The sequence below is a fragment of the Mastigoproctus giganteus genome, chromosome 8, assembly GCF_048544385.1.
Source record: "Mastigoproctus giganteus isolate SK-2022 chromosome 8, ASM4854438v1, whole genome shotgun sequence".
Lineage (NCBI taxonomy): Eukaryota > Metazoa > Arthropoda > Arachnida > Uropygi > Thelyphonidae > Mastigoproctus > Mastigoproctus giganteus.
In genome coordinates, this window is record NC_143582.1 from 44,184,763 (window position 1) to 44,207,942 (window position 23,180).

A 23,180-nucleotide genomic window follows, 5' to 3' on the forward strand; every position below is an offset into this window, starting at 1 on the left:
AACTGGCCAACATGCACCTCGTGTATGGAGCTGTGGACTGTAATGGGCACGCCGCTCTGTGCTTGTACCAGGACAGGCGTGCTCCTCATTATATGATTTTTGCACGTGTGCACAGAAGGTTACATGAGACTGGTTGTTTCATGAGAGGTACCATGAATCGAGAGCGAACGACGAGGACGCCAGACAATGTCCTATGTCTTGCAGAAGGCAATCTGAGTACTCGAGCGATAGGCCAACGATTGGGTATTTCCCAATCCACTGTATGGAGGATACTGTCAACAAACCAAATGAGTTCATACCATCTGCAACGCATCCAATCATTGGAGCCTGCAGATTACCACTCCGGAGGGCTTTTGATACTTGGTTTCTTCAACAGAAACGGTTCACAAATGCTGACTTCCAGTGGGATCGCTGTTAACGCGACCTCCCATTCAACGTCCTCTACCGCATGACGAAGGCATTTCAGACCTTGCAATGCTATGTGATTCCGATTCATCTTTGTGCCCCCTACACCTCCTGCAAGTTTGTCGCACTGGTAGTGAATCACCCTGTATATATACTGAATATATTGAATAAAGTATGCATAAATGGTTGTGAATATTACACAGAGTACCAGAAACTAGAAAGGTGAAGATAGTAGAAAAGGAAATGTAGTAGATATGTGAAAGGTGAAAGAATGTTAATATCCTAAAAGTTATGAAGAATTAAGAAAATTATGGTCTGAATTACAGAAAGCCAATAGAAGGTGGGTGAACTGTAAAGTAAAATTAGTACAGTAAAATACAAATAAAACAAAAATAAAAATAAAAAGTGGTACAGCTGTCATCAGATGTGGGGGGGGGAACATATTTGAATACTGGTCAAATATAGGTAAGGCAAATGTGCAGAATCTGATGTCAGCTGAAGCAACTATTGATACATGATCACGTATCAATATTTGCAAATCGATACATGATCATGTATCAATATTTGCAAATCGATACATGATCATGCATCAATATTTGCAAACTGATACATGATCATGTATCAATATTTGCTTCAGCTGACATCAGATTCTGCACATTTGCCTTACCTATATTCGACCGTTATTCAAATATGTTCCCCCCCCACATCTGTTGACAGCTGTACCACTTTTTATTTTTCTGTGCTAATTTTACTTTACAGTTCACCCACCTTCTATTGGCTATGTAATTCAGCCCACTATTTTCTTAATTCTTCATAACTTTTAGGATATTAACATTCTCTCGCCTTTCACATATCTACTACTTCCTTTTTTGCTATCCTCACGCTTCTAGTTTCTTGCGCTCTGTGTAATTTTCATATCCATTTATGCATACTTTATTCAATATATTAATACAAACATATATATACTCTTGCATCCTTTAATGCTGAATTGCGCTTTTTGGTGCATCTGTCATACCTGACTTTTAGCATTAGCAAAGGCACATGATGCAAGAAAGCAAGCTTATATAGCATCAGCCAAAAAAAAAAGACACCTTATTTCACCCATCCACTCAGTCCAAATGTTTGTCAAGTTCTGCCTTGAATCTATTTAAGCTATAAACTTCTACAATGACTGATGGAAGTTTGTCCCACCAATCAACCACCCGCTGGCTAAAGGCAAACTTCTGCACATCTATCCTACAACTGTCTTTCCTCAATTTGAATTTATGCCCTCTCAGACGATTATTCTGAGCAAGAGGAAGAATCCCATCAGCATTGAGCATGCTCAAACCATTCAAGGCTTTATACACCTCAATCAGATCACCTTGCAGGTGCCTAGTCTCCAGACACTGTAATTTGCAAAACTTAAGCCTTTCTTTGTAAGAGCAACCCTTTGTTCCATTCACTAATCTTGTTGCCCTTCTCTGTACTCGTTCCAACAGCTCTACATCCTTCTTAAAATGAGGCCTCCAGAACTGTATACAGTACTCAAGGTGTGGCCTGACCATTGCCTTATACAAGGGGATAATCATCTCCTTATCCCTGCTAGAAAAATTCCTATATATCATTGACAAGACACCATGAGCTACTCTTGCAGACCGTCTTGCACTTCTCAGAAAACTTCATATCTGCCTGCACAATTACCCCCAGGTCCTTTTCATTCTCTACCACTGCCAGTGTGGTACCACAGAGTTGATACATTACTCTGGGATTACTGCTTCCCATATTTAGTACTTTATATTTGTTAATGTTAAACTTCATTTGCCACCTCTCTGCCCATCTGCTCAACTTTTCTAGTTTCTTTTCTACTCTCCTCACCCTTCTAGTTTCTTGCACTCTATGTAATTTTCATATCCATTTATGCATACTTTATTCAATATATTAATTCAAACATATATATATATATATATACGCTCTCGCATTCTTTAATGCTGCTTTGCGTTTTTTGGTGCATCTGTTATACCTGACTTTTAGCATTAGCAAAGGCACATGATGCAAGAAAGCAAGCTTATATAGCATCAGCCAAAAAAAAAAAAAAAAAAACCCCTCTTATTTCACCCATCCACTCAGTCCAAGTGTTTGTCAAGTTCTGCCTTGAATCTATTTAAGCTATCAACTAACAGGCCTGTCTCCCTTTGATCCTCCTTTGTGGATTGGGGGTCACATTTGCACATCTCCAGTCCATGGGTCCCTCCCCTGAGTCTAGGGACACTCTAATAATTATGGCTAAGGGTGTGCTTACTTCCTTTGCTGCCTCCTTTAATATAACTGGATAGATTCCATCCACCCTAGGTGCCTTTCTTATGTTTATCTTCAACAATTTCTCCTCCACTTTACTCTCAGTTATTACAAGATTATCTAGCTTACTGCCAGAGTTGAATACACCTCTGCCATTCCCCTCACTGAATAACTCCTTATGTGTGAATGTCAATGCAAAATATTCATTTAGTTTGTTAGCTACCTGAGCAGGATCATCAACAGTTGAACCATCGATATCAAGTGGACCAATCTGATTCATCCCCTTCCTTCTAGAGTTTACATAACCTTTCATTATTAACCTTTCATTAACTGAAACTATTTCATCACCTGAAAACCTTTTTTCATCCACTGTAACATTTAATAGATATATACACTGGTGTGCCAAACTTAAGGACTAGTCAGTTTTTAACCTGTAGCTTCTCATGGGAGTGGCCTGGATATGGGAAAAGCATACCAAAGGAACCTTGTGAGGTACAGAAATGATGAAGGAAACAACACCGGAAACAAAATGGTACAGTGGGACTTTATTCAAAAATGGCAACAAAGCACTGGCTGCCATGATACAGATGCATCACTCCAAAGATGGAACAAAGGGAAGAGGTAGTCCTCCTCAGTAGGAGATATGGCCACCTCTAATGTCAACGAAGGCTTTGAACCACCTGTCCATACTTAAACAATGTTGTTGATAAGTTCTTGCGGTAACATCGTCCATTCCTGATGAACATTTTCTGGTGGGTGTGGACGTGCCGCTAGGCATCTCCCCAGGGCATCCCATATGTGTTCAATGGGATTTAGATCGGGAGAAACGGACAGGCCAATCCATATGAACAATGTCCTCACTTTCCAAAAGCATATCAACAGCTGCAGTGTGATGGGGTGTGGCGTTATCATCCATAAACACGAACTCAGGGCCAATGGCAATTCGAAACAGATGCACATGGGGAAGGATTAACTCAGTACAGTAGCGTACACCAGTTACAGCACTGCCTTCCAGTATCTGAAGTTGTGTACGTCCATCTAAGAACACCTCGACTGCCATATCAATCTCTTTCAGTGATGTTTGTGGGTGATACAGTGTGCCAGCCTCTCAACAGATTAGTTGACGTCCAGAATTGCTGCTGAAACCGAATCTATTCTCATCAGTAAAGAGTACCTTACCACATTGTGCTGCTGCCCAGTCCTTGTGTTTGATGCACCACTGTAAATGGTGTCTCCGATGGGCAAGTTTAAATGGACACAGCGTACTGGCCGTTGGGCAAACAGTCCACCTTTATGGAGTCGCCTGGCCAGAGTAAACCGTGATATCCTGCGTCCTGTGCAGCTGGTTTGCAATGGATCACGCTGTCTGGTGTCGGTCCCTCTTGGCCTGTAGGAGTATATAGTGGTCATCACTGAGCATTGTTTTTTGTGGACGACCACCACTGGTCCTTCAAACAGCTGTATCTGTCATTCTGAAGGCTGACCACCACACACATGAGATGATGCTATGGGCGATACTGAACTCTGCAGCCACACTCCTCGCACTTCAACCTTCTCAAGCTTCCCAATTATTCGACCCTGGGTAAAGTCATCCATTTCGTTGTCCGTAGCACTGTATGAAACCAATCAAACATATGTAACAATCGTGCTCATCATTCGGTAATTTTCACATAACTGCTGAACTGCTGCTTTTATCTGTTTTTGTGAGCGATTCAAATTTTTGCAAGTGCACCAGCTTTTTTTGAAAGGCTACAGTTATTCAAATTGCCACAGGCTATTTTGTTTGATTTTGTGGTTGTAATCTTTATAAATAGTGTTGGTCCTTAAGTTTTGCACACCAGTATATAGATATATATACACATATATACACACAATCAGAACTCTCTTTAATGAAATTCCATATAGTGAATTTTTCTATTTAGCAATTTTTTTTGTTTTCCACTTGGTCATTTATATATTTAAAACAATTAGGTATGCTGCCCAAATTTTCCAACTGCTAATTGTCGCCAGCACCCAACTTAAACATAAGAAAGGCACCTGAGGTGGATGGGATCTTTCCAGTTATATTAAACAAGGCAGCAAAGGAAGTAAGCAAACCCGTAACCATAGTTATGAGAGCATCCTTGGATTCAGGGTAGGTGCCCACAGACTGGAGATGTGCAAATGTATCCCCAATTCGCAAAGGGGGATATAAGAGTGACACGAGTAATTACAGACCAGTTAGTTTAACTTCTGTTCCGGGTAAAATAATGGAGTCACTGGTTAAAGGTGCATGGCAGGATCATCTAGACAAGGCTGCAGCAATAATTCAGACACAGCATGGGTTTGTTAAGGGAAAGTCTTGTCTGACAAATTTGATTGGTTATCATGATGTGGTTACAAAGGAACTGGATGCAAAAAATAATTCTGATATCATTTACTTGGATTTCAGGAAAGCTTTTGACACTGTTGTGCATGGAAGACTACTGTACAAATTGGAGCAGAATGGTATTAAGGGTAAATTGCTACAATGGATAAAAGGATGGTTGAGTGGGAGAAGACAGAGGGTGGTAATCAAAGGGTACTGCTCTTCATGGACTAATGTTATTAGTGGAGTCCAAAAGGGTTCGGTGTTGGGTCCACTGTTTTTTGTATATTTATCAATGATATTTATAAAGGTATATCAGGCTTAGTGTCGGCGTTTGCAGATGATACGTTGTCGTTGTTGTTAGGTTTGTTGGTGCATGCATCAGCAACTGTGGCTATAATGCGCAGATGATACAAAGGTTGACAGGGTTGTTAATGACAGTAATGGCAGTGTACTACTGCAACAGGATCTAGAAAATTTGGGCAAATGGGCTGAGAAGTGGCAACTGAAGTTTAACCTTGACAAATTCAAAGTACTGGATATGGGTAGAAGTAACCCCAGAGAAACGTACCAACTGTGTGGTACTACACTTAAGGTGGTAGAAAATGAAAAAGAACTGGGAGTAATTGTGCAGTCAGATATGAAGTTTTCTGAGCAATGCAGACAGGCTGCCAGGCAGGTCATGGGGTTTTATCAATGATATATAGGAATTTTGCTAGCAGGGAAAAGGAGGTGATTGTCCCTCTGTATAAGGCAATGGTCAGGCCATGCGTTGAGTACTGCATATACGTCTGGAGGCCCCATTTTAGGAAGGATGTAGATTTGCTTGAGCGTGTACAGAGAAGGGCAACAAGATTGGTGAGGGGAATGAAGGGATCATTAAGCCTCTTACCAAGAGAGGCTTAAGTTCTGCAAACTGCAGTGGCTGGAGACTAGGCACCTGCGCGGCGAGCTGATTGAGGTGTATAAGGCCTTGAATGGGTTGAGCACGCTGAATTCTGATGGGATTCTTCCACTTGTTCAGATTACGAACCTGAGGGGGCATAAATTCAAATTAAAGAAAGACAGATGTAGAATAGATGTGCGGAAATTTGCCTTTAGCCAGCGGGTCATTAATTGCTAGAATAAACTTCCATCTGTCATTGTGGAAGTTGATAGGTTAAATAAATTTAAGGAGGAACTGGACAAACATTTAGAGGGAATGGTTGTGTGAAATTTTTTTTTGGCTGATGCTGCATAAAGCTCATACACTTGCTTTCTTGCATCACATGCCACTACTACTACTACCCATTCACACAGTTCACCACGCATGACCACCAATACCGGGCATTCTTTATTAATTTTTGTACAAATACCCATTCACACAGTTCACCACCAATACCGGGCATTCTTTATTAATTTTTGCACAAATGTTTTTCGACTGAAGAAAAGCAACCTATGCCTGAAAGTTATCGATGTATGTTTATTTTATGTCTTCAATTTTAATAAACTGTTCTAAGTTTTAAGAAGTGTAAAAGTGGCTGTACAGTGTGTAAGAACTTTGAGAAAATGTAGAATAAATGCTAATGAAACATTAGAGGCAGTGGTGAGTTATACTTTCATGGGGCCCAAGACAAAATGGAATTTGAGGGCCCAATCTAAAGAAAAAAACTAATAAAAAACATTTTCAATTTCATTTTATTGTGACAACAAAACTCAAATTATATGTCATAAGAACTAAATATAAAATTTCATCAAAATCAGTAAATCCAGTTTTAAAAAAAACATAATTTTTAAAGAAAAAAATTTTTTTTTTAAATTTTTTAAAAAAACAATTTTAATTCTCAAGTTCATTAAGTTCATTGACCTTCATTAATCTTCAAGAAAGTTCAGTTTCCAATAAAAATCACTTAAAAAATATTAGTAAAAAACAGCAGAGTTTTTGAAACAGTGATTTTGGGGCCCTCTTCTGATTGGGACCCTAGGCAGATGTCTTTTTTGCCTATAGGATAATGCGCCACTGATTAGAGGAGAGATCTGATAGACTAAGAGACCAAAACGAGACCGCGACTACGAAGGCGGACAGAAAACATTGAAGAAAGAGAAGCAAGATTGGAAATGAGAAGATGGGAGAAACGGTGTAGGACTTCTGTAATGAAATAGAAGTACCAGATACGAATAATTAACAAGTTGTAATTAATGTCTGAGACACCTACTCTATTACGAGAGCTGCTTACAGGGGATACACATGAAGCAAATAATTACAGAGATCATATATGAGAGTACAACTCAGCAATGGCGTTCATATCAATGGGCACAAAGATTAAATCACCGCCTGGAAATGGTCCATACTATTTTGGAATACATGGCCAGATTTACCATTTGGTCTCACAGCTATATCTAAACAAGGCAAATAAGCTGGGATATGGACAATTTTATATTTTCAATTCTGCTGAAGCAACAACAAAACAGCTTGAAAAACAATCAAACCAAGGGTGTTTGGCTGAAATAATGCAACAATTGGAAGAGATGCTGTGACAAGTTAACCCATTTACTGATTCATATAAACAAATGCATCAAGTAATCCAGGCCAATCCAACAACGAATGTGCGCATGGCATTTATAGAAGATCCAGACTTAGATAAGAGACGACATAATGGACCCACATCCAAAATGGTGGTTGCTGCAATATTTGTTGGAGAAGATGTGGAACCAAATAGAGACGTATGCATATATCCCATAGGTGACTGCTGTAGAATTATATCATCGCTAAACAAGAATGGTGAAGGCTGAAGGATTAAACTATTTACGCCTTAATCAGAAAGATGACGTATGTTACACCAGGTACAACTAGTTATACTGAAAACAGTTTCCGTATAACAAAGAAAATTTCCATATAATGAACTGATTTTGAGAAATCTGGGTATTCATTGTTCACACCTCTGGCCTTAGGCAATAGAGCTGATGCTGTAAAAAATGCAAATTAAGAGCAAAAAGGATTAAGAATTAATCACTTTATCTTTTAAGAGCTAAAGGATTTAATTCTTAAGAGCATAAATTGAGAACTAAAACATTCCACAATTTAGTGTTGTGCCTGTAAAACCTATATAACTGCCTCTACTGTACTGAGAAGTCATGCTGGTCAACTGTTATCTATGTGAATTAGGCAAGAGTGATTTTCCTTTATCCTGGAAATTCATCTGTTGTTTTTCAGAAATGAGTCATCCACACTTTCACTAAATTTCACTTGTCTCTGTTTACATGGTATGTCCAAGTGGTCCCTTAATCAGTTTTGTTTTAGCTGCTGTGCAAGTAACCTTACAATGTCTAAGAGGAAATCTTTGAGTGTAGTAAGAAAAGTGGAAGTGCTTAATAGTGTAGATTGGGGTGTTAAAAAAAAAGAAATTGCATTAAAATTTGGTATCCCTACCAGTAGTTGTTGCTGTTATTGTAGTAGAGTTTTAGGTGCATCAGTGACTAAGGCCATATTGCTCCATGTATATTGCACGTGTTCTGAAGTCAATTTTCTGTATGCTGGAAGAAAATCCCGAGTTTCTGGGAGAAAAACCATGCTGCCCTCACCTGACACCAAATAACTCAGCCATTCAAATTCAAATTATTATATTAGAGCCACCCATAATCTCTTACATATACCCATATATGTATTATCACTGTCAATTGCGTGTGTTCTCTGGTCGATTTGCCTGTTTTGCTGGACAAAAAACCCCAGTTTCTGAGGGGGAAAAAACCTTGCTATCTACACCTGATAACTCAGCCATGTTGTGGAAAAAGGCCCAAAAAATTCCTCACGCCATTGATGGAACTTGAACTTGGGTCTTTTCCACCTGGTGTGGGGAGGGCGGCATTCTACTAACTGTGTTAACCACAAGGACCTGCCAGAGTAATGTGTCAACCATACTGAAAAACTGTTTCGATTCTCAAACTGAGGAAACGGGACCCAGTTGGAAACGTGCGAAATTATGCCTGCATGAAAACGTAGATGAGGCCATTTTTAAGGACTATACTAGACGAGTGTTTAAAGCGCAATGTCGGCAAATTCTTCCAATGCCCAGTTTTACAGGAAGAGAGGGAAAAGACATGCATACTAGACGGGCACTTTGAATGCCATGTTGAATGACGTTAGCTGGTGTCATCAGAGGCACTGAAAGTGTGAGGAACTGGGCGTATGTATTGTCTGAAGAGACATTCTCTCCTTGCATGGGGTGAATGTCTCCAAATACAGAAGAAGACAAGGTTTGACACCAAGAAATTTTATGAGGTGGTATAGTATTTGTGAGGTGGAAAGGATTCTTTAATGCCTTGTACAACGGCATTAAAGGATAATGCCAATAAAGAAATAAAGGCAAAGTGTTGGATTAAAATTCGTAAAGAAATGTTTCCAAACTATTTTAGTACTGTTTCATTAGTTAACTTAGTTCACTTGTATAGACAATTTATTGTTAGATTCCTCTGGTTATATGGGTATGGAATCACAAATGTATATACAGCAGACTCTCGATTTACAGGGATCGGATTAACCGGGACATTTCAAGACTCCAAATTAAAAAACAAAAAAAAAAAAAAAAAATCAACCAGAAACCATAAAATTCAAGTAATAACTAGAATTGGTATAAACAGATATTTTGCTGATTGTTTGTTTGTTTGTTTGTTTGTTTGTTTGTTTCGGGATTTATTGGGCGCATCGGCAACTATGGCCATAGTGCGCCACAGATGTTTTGCAAGTCGTAAATAAGCAACAAGAAGCACTGTTATAAGTCGTCATTGGGAGATTAGTACCTATTATCTTTAGTTTAGTTTGTTTAGTAAGTCGCGTTGTAATGCAAATGTTTAGTTTGTTTTAGTGCGACGCATCAATTGTTGTGTTTCATCACATCGCAAAAGGACAAATTTTGTTTCATTATTTATGTCAGGGAAGTCAGGTTTTTTTTTTTTTTTTGTTTATAAATCGCGAAAATGATGGGAAATACAAGAGTTGTGCTTTCAATAAAACAAAAACTTTAAATTAATCAAAGGTTTGAAAATGGTGCATCTGTTAAATCTCTGATGACCATTATAATGTTGGTAACCAAACCACACACAACACGGTAAAAAATAAAGGGAAGCTATTCGATTTAAAATCAAAATCATAAAAAATAAAGGAAAGAATCGTATTGGACATGAGAGCAGTGCGTAGTAAGTTTTTTCCGTTTTTTATCTATCAGCATACTTTTTATGTAGGTTGCTGAACATTTTTCGATATAGTAAGTCAAAGCTTACTAATGGAGCTTCAGAACTTATGTTACGTTAAACATAATACGTTACATTAGCCAGAATACGAGAAGTGGTGAAGGGATCAGCACCAGTGAAGTCAACTATAATAACCAAGGTACGAAATACATATCAGTTTTTACAGCACAATAACATGCGTTTTTTCTTCCTTTTATGTTTTCTTTTCTTATGTGCCACTCCAGCTACTTCACCGCTGTCCCCAGATAATTTAATTGAACTAATTAAAAATATATAACTATTTTTCTTCATTCTTCTGAGGATATTATGTGGTTTTTGTAATTTTGGCATATCAGGAATATAGTAGCAATGTTATATTAGTAAGCTCCGAGTTCATAAAACTCGACTTACGTGAGACGTCCTGTAACATATCTCTTACGGTACGTCGGGGACTTACTGTATTTTTGGATTAACCGGGAAATCAGGGTTAATCCAAAACTGGAAGTCGCTAAAGTTGAACTACAACAAAAAAGCTTGAATGACAAGTGAAAGTTTTGAACAGTGGATTTTAAATTTTGATAGAAAGATGATGAAAGAAAATAGAAAAATCGCATTAATTGTCAACTGCCCTGCCCGCCTTCAGTAATTCCGAAACTTCCAAGTGTGAAGCTTGTTTTCCTCCCTCCGAATAACTCGTCTAAACTATTGCCAATGAAACAAAATTCTTTATCAAGAATTTAAAAATGCACTACTGAAGGCGCATACTGAAAAAAAATTATACTGAGAATAGAAACCAACCAACCTATAGATTCTGTTACAGATTTGCGGATGTGCATATCAGAGTTGGCAAAAGTCTGGAATCAAGATGTGACAGAAACAATGATTACAAATTATTGTTTCTGTCACAAAAACAAAAACAATGATTACAAATTGTTTCGCAAAAGCAATTTTTGCTAACACCAATTAACAGCAATAAAGGGGTTGAACTACTACAAGACATTAAGCAATCTTAGTAGAGCTGCTGGAACGAGTACAGAGAAGGGCAACAAGATTAGTGAATGGAACAAAGGGGTGCTCTTACGAAGAAAGGCTTAAGTTTTGCAAATTACAGAGTCTGGAGACTAGGCACCAGCAAGGTGATCCGATGGAGGTGTATAAAGCCTTGAATGGTTTGAGCATGCTCAATGCTGATGGGATTCTTCCTCTAGCTCAGAATAATCACCTGAGAGGGCATAAATTCAAATTGAGGAAAGACAGATGTAGGATAGACGTGCGGAAATTTGCCCTTAGCCAGCGGGTGGTTGGTTGGTGGAACAGACTTCCATCCCTTGTAGTGGAGGTTGATAGCCTAAATAAGTTTAAGGCTCAGCTGGACAGGTATTTTGAACGAACAGAGGGGTGAAGTGGGTTTTTTTTTTTTTTTTTGGCTGATGCTGCATAAGCTTGCTTTCTTGCATCAAATGCCTCTACTAATGGGATGGTTGAGTGGCAGAAGACAGAGAGTGGTAATCAATGGACACTGCTCAACGTGGACTAATGTTATTAGTGGAGTTCCTCAGGGTTCAGTGTTGGGTCCATTGTTGTTTTCTGTATTTATAAATGATATTGATGATGGTGTATCAGGCTTAATGTCCAAGTTTGCAGACGATACCAAGGTTGGCAGGGTTGTTAAGGACACTACTGATACTATGCTGCTGCAACAGGATCTGGAAGGGTTGAGCAGATGGGCTGAGAGGTGGCAAATGAAGTTTAACATTTACAAATGTAAAGTACTACATATGGGAAACAGTAACCCCAGATCAACATATCAACTCTGTGGTACTACGCTGACAGTGGTAGAGAATGAAAAGGACCTGGGGGTAATTGTGCAGGCAGATATGAAGTTCTCTGAGCAGTGCAGACGAGCTGCAAGAGTAGCTCATGGTGTCTTGTCAAATGATATACAGGAATGTTTCTAGCAGGGACAGGGATGTGATTATTCCCTTGTATAAGGCATTGGTCAGACCACACCTTGAGTATTGTATACAGGTCTGGAGGCCTCATTTCAAGAAGGATGTAGAGCTGCTGGAATGAGTACAGAGAAGGGCAACAAGATTAGTGAATGGAACAAAGGGTTGCTCTTACGAAGAAAGGCTTAAGTTTTGCAAATTACAGAGCCTGGAGACTAGGCATCGGCGAGGTGATCTGATAGAGGTGTATAAGGCTTTGAATGGCTTGAGCATGCTCAATGCCGATGGGATTCTTCCTCTTGCTCAGAATAATCACCTGAGAGGGCATAAATTCAAATTGAGGAAGGACGGATGTCGGATAGATGTGCGGAAATTTGCCTTTAGCCAGCAGGCAGTTGGTTTGTGGAATAGACTCCCATCGCTTGTTGTTGAAGTTGATAGCCTAAACAAATTTAAGGCTCAGCTGGACAGTTATTTCGAACGAACGGAGGGGTGAAATGGGAGTAGTGGTTGTTTTTTTTGTTTTTTTTTTTTTTTTAGCTGATGCTGAATAAGCTTGCTTTCTTGCATCATATGCCTCTGCTAATGCTAATGCTAATCTTGGAAAAACTTCAAGCGAGAGGTTTGATCAGCAGAGAAATTGCTCGATGAATTTTTAGGAGGTGATAATGATGCCACAGTAGCTGAATATCCCAGTGACTTCAACTAATCCATATTAAACCTTCTAAACATGAAATGTTGGCAGCATTTGAAACTTTGCGAGGCCTTCAATGTGCCTGAAACTTCCGATTGTGTATAGAAAATGTGCCAGAAAATATATTTGAGTGTTTAAACGAATGATGTACAGTTAAAGTCCAATATACAAGAAAAAATAAACAAATATTTTATGACATAATTTTCAAAAGTATACTAATATATTGTGCACAGCATGTAAGTAGTCATGTCTTAATATGTACGTATTATGAAATTAATTGTTTTAAAATGCTTGAAAATTTATCCATTACCACTTATTTCTAATTTATTTTCCATCTTTTACTATATTTCTGAATGCTGAATTACAGTATTTTTCATTGTTAAAAAGCTCATATTTCTTTATAATGAAATTTCTGTTTAACAAATTTTTTCACGTGACTAATCAATTTCGTTATACAGGGTGTCTCAAAAATATTCGTACAAACGTTTAGGGGAGGTAGGTAACATCTAAAGGAATGTGAATCGCATAAGAACCCATAACTGGAAACGTCATCGTAAGTCTGTAGACAGCGCTGTTCATCAGTTCGTGAGAGGGAAAATTTCAATGTTTTGTTCACGGATGAGGCTTATTTTCATTCGGGAAGGCTTATTCAATCAGCAAAATATTCATGTGTGGGCTCACAACAACCCACACAGTGTGCGCTCCATGCGGCACAATATTGCTTGCAATAAATGTGTGGGCAGTTATGGTCAGTGACTGCTTAGTCAGCCCATACCTGTTACCATCCCACATGAACTCCGCTAAATATGGGATCTTTGTTGAACAAGTTCTACCAGGGTTACTTGACGATGTTCCAGCAAATGTGAGACACAATGTTTGGTTTCAACATGACAGGGCGCCTGCCCATTATGGAAGGTCTGTTCGTGACCATTTGAACAGGCGTTTTGGGTGTCGATGGATTGGCAGTGGTGGACCTGTTGCCTGGCCCCCACACTCACCTGATTTATCGAGCCTTGATTTCTTTCTGTCTATCGTGTATGAATCGCCTGTGGAGACAGAAATGGATCTCGGGACGAGACTCGTCTGCGCTGCTGCTTCTGTCAAAGAAACTCCAGGTGTGTTCGACTGTGTCCGCCAATCCATGCTGCGTCGGTGTCACACATGCATCGCGTCCCATGGTGGAACCTTTGAGCATCTGTTGTAACATCATGAAATGCATCCATCTCATACTCCATTGTTAATATTATGTGAAATAAATGTTTGCCACTAATTACTGTCTTGTGTCACTTCTGCTTCTTGTGCCTCTGCTACTACTTTCCCGTGACGTTTCTGGTTATGGGTTCCTATGCGATTCACATTCCTTTAGATGTTACCTACCTCCCCTAAACGTTTGTACCAATATTTTTGAAACACCCTGTATAGAGATCTAACTGTGTGTCTGTGTATATATATATATATATAAAAATACACCATAAAAATTTTTGAGGAAATGGATCCCAACTTGGAACATGTCACTAAGATTAACATAATATTCAATGCCTACACACTGGCTGCGGAGTAATTTAAAAAAAGATGAGGGAGGAGAGAACAATCTATTCAGAGAAACTTCTCTGAATAGATTTTTCAAAAAAAAAAAAGGCATGAATGACCATCAGTCTCCAAAATATTTTTCAAGGAAGTTCCACAAAATTTCCCTAAAAATATACTTTCAGATGCTGATTGTAATAAAGGTGTTCATTTCCTTTTTTAACTGCAAATGTACTATACAGTATTCAGTCCAAAGCAACTCAGAAACTGAAAAGAATCAAGGAAAGTCAAATCTTCATTGAATAGTAACATTAAATTATTATTTTTCTCATTTGATATTTTCTCAGTATGTTCAGCATAGGTATCAAATTTGTCACATAAGTCATTATTGTTATTCCTCGATTTTGGTAATGGTTTTAAACACTGCCATGTTTTTATAGCAACTTCCACTTTGTAAGAGGCACTCCCGAAATAAAAATTTTATTCTGAAAACTAAAATCTCAAAACACAATGCCAGAAAACTATTTTCATTATAATAAAAATGGTTTTGCAGCATTCATATGATTTGTGGAGCAGTGCATGCTTACAGTTGACTTCTGGTTTAGCATGATCACCCTTAAGCTTATCACATCTCTCTCTTCTTCTCTCTCTCAGGGTAATTCAGAAATTTTTTTCTTTTTTGGCTGGTACAGCTTATGCTACACCATAGGCTTCCTTGCACCATATGGCTAATAATAATAATAACCTCCAATAATGGATCACAGAGAAATATTAATCATACTTCATTGAGTGTGGCACAGGATAAAGTCACTTGCATTCAGGTCTTAGGCAGAGGGATCGGTTCGAAAAATCAGAGACGGTCTCCCAAGGAAGACAGTGGAGTGAGTGGTGCTGTCCCCCGTATGGCTACCACAAGAGAAGGGCAAGATCATCCAGCCCCACCAACTGGAAGTGCTTCCTGCACAAGTGCACTAGTGACCACCCAGGAAGGGAGAAAAAACACCAATGCATGAAGTGGAACATCGAAATGAATACATACATCATGCAAGCATACTACAAAATAGCAAAGCTGGAGACCGATATGACAACTTACAGGATACATGCTAAGTGGCTGGAATGATTCCCAGATATTCAGGTCACTGAACAGCAAATAGCAGACCAGAGGACCATCATCACAAAGAACCTGACAGCTCCTGCAATATTGTAAAAAATCAAGCAGAACGTGAGTGATCAACTACAAAGGATAAAGAATACGGAACCAGAGGAGAAAGAACTTCCCACCACCAAACCAGAGGAAGAAGAGCAAGAAGAAATACAACCCACAGCAGCCGAAGTGGAAAGTGTCATGACATCCAGAAGAGAGGACGAGTGGAAGAAGGCCCTAGCAAGAATTCAAAGGAATGGACCACACAAAGACTCACGTGATACCGAAGCAGAGGACGAATAGAACCTTGTGGAGAGTCACAGACCACCTGAATCGGCATATAATACAGCAATGGTGCAACACTGGACGCCATCCAGACAGCCGTGTATTGTGCTGCGGTAGCAGCCACAAGGATTAATGGGAGAGAAGCGAGAGACCAACAGTAGAAGAATCGAAAACAGAAGGAACCACCAGCTTGGGAAAGAAGACTTCAGCAGAAGATAGAAGAATTAAGAGTCAAGATAAGCCAATTGATCCAGTACCAATGGGGCAATAGGAGTAAGAAATTAATTGGAAAAGTGAAGAGCATCTTCAAGAGAGACAGCGTCCACAGCAAACATGAGACAAAAAAATCAGAGAATAGGAGAGTACTTGGACACATTGAAGCAGAACCTCCTTGCACTCAGCAAGAGACTACGCCAATACAAAGACAACTCCCAGAGGAAAATAAACAACCGAATCTTCGATGAGGACGAAAGAGGCTTCTACGTGAATCTCGGAGAAGACGGGAAAGAAGGGAACGGACCACCCGAGAAGAAGATGATTGAGGGGTTCTTGGGAAACATATGGAGCTGGGAAGTAAGACATAACAGCCAAGCTGCCACCTGGATAGAGCTAGAACACAAGAAAACCAAGGATACCCAAGAAATGAAAAGACAGGAGACCTGGGAAGAAGTAAAACAGACGATCAAGAACTCTCACAACTGCTGAATGGAATAGATAACGTCCACAACTACTGTACAAGAAGCTCACTTGCACACACACAAGCACCTGGCAGAGCAGTTCACCCAAATGATAAGGCGCCCAGAGACAATCCCAAAGTTTCTCACTCAAGGAATCACATATCTGAAGCCTAAAGACGAAGATACAAGCCCAGCGAAATATAGGCCAATCACCTGCCTCCCAACAATGTACAAGATCCTGACCAGCTGCATAACCAGGAAGATATCAGACCACTTTGAGAACCAGAACATAATGGCCGAACAGCAGAAAGGATGCAAGCGGCTGAGCAAAGGATGCAAGGAGCAGTTAACTATAGATGCTGTGGTTATGGAGCAAGCCTACAAGAAGCACCGCAACATGTACACAGCCTACATTGATTACCGCAAGGCCTTCAACTCCGTGCCTCATAGCTGGCTAATAGAGGTGCTGAACATCTGCAAAGTCAATCCAATAATGACAAACTTCCTAGGAGAAACGATGGTGAAATGGAGTACCACTGTTAAGGTCAAAAACGTCACAACCAGGCCAATCCCCATCAGGAGAGGAATCTTTCAAGGATATGCCCTGAGCCCATTGTGGTTCTGTCTAGCACTTAACCCATTATCTACCATGCCCAACAGCAGCAAGTATGGATATAACCTCAAAGAAGGAAGGAAGAACCTGTACACCCTCAGCCACCTGATGTACAGGGATGACATCAAGCTCTACACGGGAACCGAGAAGCACCTTCAGCAGCTACTCCAGATCACTGAAGAATTCAGCAATGATATTAGGATGGAATTTGGTCTAGACAAATGCAAGACCCACGGACTGCATCAGGGAAAATTAGTCAACCAAAACTACCAGCTGCAGAGTGGTAAAGAGATCGAAGCCATGGCAGAGGGAGAGGCCTACAAATACTTGGGGATGATGCAGGCTCAGCAGTTATAGCACAAGAAAATTAAGGCCTGCCTGACCGAAAAACACCATCAGAGACTCAGAAGCCTGCTGAAAGCAAAGTTGAATGGAGGGAACACAGTTAAAGCCATAAACGCCTATGCAGTCCCATTGTTAACATACTCCTTCGGGGTCATAGAATGGACTAACACTGAGCTGGAGGATATCATTAGAAAGACAAAGACAATGATGACCAACAGCTGCCAACGAAATCTGCCGTGGAGAGACTGACAATTGCCCGGGAAGAAGGAGGAAGGGTCTGATAGACCTCATTGAGCAACAGAAGACAGCGATAGTTAACCTGAAGGATTACTTCAAGAAACACACAGCAGCACTTCAGCAGGCCATAAGGAAGAAAAACAAGTGGTATATCCCACTCAACTTAAGCGAGGAGTCCCCCCCCCAAACAGGAGGTACAAAAAAAGCTAGAAAGATGGGCAGAGAAGACACTCCATAGCAGACTACAATAATCTCCATCAAGATCACATAGATAAAATTGCTTCCAATGCATGGCTCACGAGCGGGATGCTCTTCCCCGAAACTGAAGGATTCATGCTCGCCATCCAAGACCAGGTAATCAACACCAGGAACTATAGAAAATACATCGCCAAGGAGTCCAGAGTGTTCGATGACACATGTCGACGATGCCACCTGGCCTCAGAAACGATCCAACACATCACCGCGGGATGCAAGGTGATCACCCAGACTGAGTACACTCATAGACACAACCAGGTAGCCAGGATAATACATCAGAAGCTAGCAAGGAAATACCAGTTGGTCGAAGAAAGTGTACTGTGCTACAAGTATGAACCCCAAGCAGTACTAGAGACCCCAACCCACAAGCTGTACTGGGACCACGCCATAATAATGGATAGGACAATCCCGCACAACAGACCGGACATAACCCTTGTGGACAAGAAGGAAAAGACTACCTATCTGATTGACATAGGACCCAACACTGGCAATCTGTAGAAAACCCATGGGGAAAAAATCAGAAGTACACGAACCTAAGACAGGAGATTAAATAGATGTGGCATATGCAACAAGTAATGACCATCCCGATCATTGTGTCAACCACAGGTATGGTATGGTATCAAAGATCCTACATAACAGCCTAGCAACAGTAGGTCTCCCAGCGAACACCTACAAGGAACTCCAGAAAGTCGCAATCCTGAACACCTATAGGATAGTCAGAGAGTTCCTTGACCAACAGTAACACCAGAAATAACAACCACAACCCTGTGTACTTGGTAGCAACACCTGTCACGAGGTGGAACCCCCAATCAGGGAGAAATAATATAAGAGCAATAATAATAATAATAATATTGAGAGAATATCGAGCTAGATATATGGTTCTTTAATTTGACCACTGACAGAGCCAGTAATATACTATTTACCCAATTAATCTTATCTTTAACGTACAACCTCATATGGGATTTCTAATTTGTTTATATTACATTATATAAACAAGAAGAAATCCCATATAAACTTTATATTACAGTAGAGCATTGATAATTCAAACTAATTGGGACCGGGGATAGTTCGGACTTCTTATTTGTTCGGAATTTCGAACTTATCAAAAATACTGTTCCAGAGAGTAAAAAAAAAAAGGTTTAGTAAGTGTAGATATAAAATCACTAAGTTTAACTTACATATTTTTATTCATAGGTAACAAAACAAATGGAACTTTCAGTCACAATAACATACATGTATGGGCTTTAACGAAAATAATTACTTATTTTTTGCTGCACCATTTTCGAACTTTGTTTCTTTGCTCTCTCTCTTTTCAGCAAAAGTAGTTGAGTTGGATGACATTCAGTTTGTTGCTCGTACCAAGCCGTTGCAGTCTCAAGAGTGGCAAATACCTCAGGATGCGTAGGCCCAGTGTTGATGTCATTTTATTTGTAGTCGTCTTCGTCCATATCATTTTCAGGAGCTCCAGTTTCTTTTACATCCACAATTTCGTTTTCACTTAAAACAGAAGCCCTATAGCATCAATATCATTTTCCATCCATGCCTTTGCATCACCTTCATCATAATCTTCAAATTCAAGGATTGACTGAAACAAGTGTTGATCATCTCATTCAGTATTTGTCCCTCATCTCCTTCAGTTCAATTCTGCTCACCTTCTATGGTTTTTTCTACAATAGGCCACAGTTTTTTCCAGGCACTTTTTAAATTCTGCACAGTGAGTGATTCCCATGTGTCAGCTAACGTGTAGCAGCTGTCCGTGAGACAGCTTTTTCGAAAAAGCTATGATGCTTTCTTCGTTGCTTTCTGCTAAAAGTAAACGAAACAAGACTTGTTTTTTATAGATTCTCTTCAACTTTTCAATGACTCCTCCCTGGTCCATCGGTTGGAGGAGTGCAGTAATGTTTAATGGGAGAAACATGACCTCGAATCTGTCATCATTTTGTTTAATATTTCCACTGAAGGATGTGATGGTGCATTGTCTAGGATAAGACAGACCTTGCCCATTTTGCCTTCTCGTTCACAATACTTCTTGACATTCAGAATAAAATCATTGGTAAACCATATCAGATTACAAAGTGTGTTGAATAACAGATGACAAAGTGTTATATTTAGTTAGTAATGTATATATATTAAGCTATGTATGTAAGCGTAAATTTATTTTTATTTGTTAACCTGTGGATAACATTCTTCTGATTTTCACATTATCATTTAATTTTGTTAATAAAAAGTAAGGTAATAAAAGTGCAAGTTTGGGCTTTATATCTTAATTTTTATAGCCTGTGAATAATATTCCTCCGATTTACACTTATTACAATTGCCGTTTAATAGAATCAAAATTCAATTCACAAAAGTGATCACAATAACCAGCACTTACTGTAATTATTATTTTTTTTTTCTGTTAGTGCCATAAAAATAATTATTTTTATGGAACCAGCATAAAAAAAACAATAATAAATGCTGGATTGTTCGGATTACTGACATTTGGATTTTCAATGCTCTACTGTACTTATTTATATTACATATTTTTGATTAATGATTGAAATTCAACCATTAAATATTTAAATTCCTGGACAAACAAAACAATACTGACATCCTACACTCATAAGATACTGCAGTAATTTTGAATTAAAAGAAATCAAGCCAGCACTTACTTTTTGCTTAAATGTCGTGAGACATCTGTCTTTTTAAAGCCCTCAAGGTTGTACAATCTCTTTGCTAACCTTGATGCAGATGGCATATCCACAGCTTTTGGACTGTAATGGAAACTGTGCAAACTTTCTATGTCTGATTCATCATCTGTTGGTGATTCGCTCCGTACTGATTCTTCTTCAACTTCCGTGGATGATTCATCATCACAGCTTTCAGTCAATTCATGATAGGAAACTTCTCCAAATGTATCTTCCGACCCAAAAGAAGTAGGACTCTCTAAACAATGTTCATATTTTTCTCCACAAGTCTGGTAATCAAACTTAGATACAGATAATAAATTGCTCTGTGGATATGGTATTCTTTCTACGCTATCTTTGTTAGTTAAAGTGTCAGCATATCCATTGCCAAAATCTGAACGATAATATGATATCTTATTGCATTTATTCTTTAATGTTACAATTTTACATTCATCATTGGTAGGAACATATTTTGCTTTAATATCTAAATATGGTCTCCAGCTCTCAGGGCAAAGACTATCAATAGTAGGAGAAAGAGGTTCTATAGGAGAACCAAAATCTGAATCATCTGCTGGATTTTCTGTATCATCAAAACTGCTAATAGATGATATTTGTTCGCTAGTGCATTCTGCATCACTATTATCACTATTATCTTTTCTAATTGTTGTTGATGAATCTGAAGGAATTATTTCTGATTCTGATGACTCAGCTTCATTATCCATTTGTGCTGTCCCTACAATACATTCATTTTGAACACTAGCTTTTGATGCAGATGAGACTTCATTAGAACTTAAACATAAACTGGCAGGTAATTCTACAGCTTGTACATCTTTAAAAGGACTAGAATTTTCTTGACTAGCTAAAATTGTGCAGGTCCATGGTTCAGATGAAGTACTATCCTGTTTTGTATCCAAAAGTGTATTTAGTGAAGAAGCCATTTCATCTTCTATATCAATACTTACAGTTGTTAATGAAGATTTTTGCAAATGATCTTCACTTTTTGAAGTCCTAACAAACCCAGAATTATAACTAAAAGCTGTTTTTTTCTCAGAATGTGGTCTATGGAATGAAGAAACTTCTCGTCTAATCAATTTCCCTCGGATCCTATTCTCCGTTTCTTCAGGACTGGCAGGAGATGAGCTATAACCATGACATATATCTTGAAGTTTATCATTTTTTAGTGATCTTTTTGATGACTTTGAAGAATTACTATTGAGATTAATTAGTAATTCATCAGGCATTATTCCAGTTTCTTGCCTTGTTTGATGATTAATACATGGAGTAGTTTTAAAATCTATAATCTTTCTGGGGTGATCACCACCACCACTGTCATCATCATCATCAATATTTGTGAAAGAAGAAGACACAACAGTACTACATTTTGGATTTCTATTAGATTCCAAACAGTCCAATGAAAGTGTGTGGTTGGCATCATGAAGTTTGTATAAACTTTCATCTTTGCCAATGCTACCCAGTGCTTCCATTTTGTTGTAAAAGATCTATAACTAAAGTTCTGTCCAGTTCACGGAAACTAAACATAGCCAGAAAGAGATAGAACTATATAGTTATTAAGACATTCTAAAAAATTAAAGAATTCAAATATACTATAACCAATGTAATCCATAAATTCTTCACAGTACAGATGAATCCTCTTGTTGACTACCTATATATGTAAAAAAATAAATAAATAAATAATCGAAGATACTTAAGAATGATATATTATATAATTAATGTATTTAAAGACTAACTGCACAAGGCATAATTCCATATGGGTTTAAATTAACTATATAATATCAGTGTAGATACACCATAGTTAACCCATAAAATTAACTACGTATGTAGTTTAAAGCCATCATTTTAATTATATCTCAAATTGTGGCTACCTTCACAACGATATACCAGGTATTGCACTACTTCGAATAAGTAACGCTTCTCTAGTAGAGAAAACTACTGTTACTTATTCTCAGGGGCGCCGCCGCCACCACCACTCAGACAGCACTGTTTCACAGCTTCGAGGCCTATCATCAGTGAGTGGGCAGTTACCCTGGTAATGCATGTTTGCATTACCAGGGTAATGTAAAGGCAGTTACAAAGTTAATTCCACAATCTCTCATATTGTGGAATTAACTTCACAACTGTAATGGCATGTTTGCATTACCAGGGTACCTGCCCACCCACCGTTGATAGGCCACCAAGCCTTGAAACGGTGCCATCTGGGTGGTGTTGCCCACTGAGAATAAGTTGTTGTTTGGTTTTTAGGAGCATTAGCAACTAAGGCCATATTGCTCCGGGAATATGCGGTGGTCATTCCCTGACCTTTCCCATCCTCCATATTTGGTGGTGACAAGCTCGAACCCCGGTCTAATCAAGAAGCGTGTGCTACGCACTGCTGCTCCTTCCCACCTGGCTACAGAGGCGCCTGAGAATAAGTAACAGTAGTCTTCTCTACCAGAGAAGCATTACTTATTCGACGTAGTGCAATACCTGGTATCTCGTGTGAAGGTAGCCACAATTTGAGATATAATTAAAATGATGCTTTTACACTACGAACATA

The 23,180-nt window shown here is 39.0% G+C and overlaps 1 protein-coding gene across 1 annotated transcript in view; it reads right to left on the reverse strand.

The window, feature by feature from the left end:
• Positions 1-22,110, reverse strand: part of LOC150081497 (uncharacterized) — a 337,043-nt gene extending 314,933 nt beyond the window's left edge. Inside the window, exon 1 of the mRNA XM_090380224.1 lies at positions 20,612-22,110. Coding sequence (XP_090236350.1) covers positions 20,612-22,110 — 1,499 coding nt within the window. The remainder of the gene's footprint in view (positions 1-20,611) is intronic.
• Between the last annotated feature and the right edge of the window lie 1,070 nt (positions 22,111-23,180).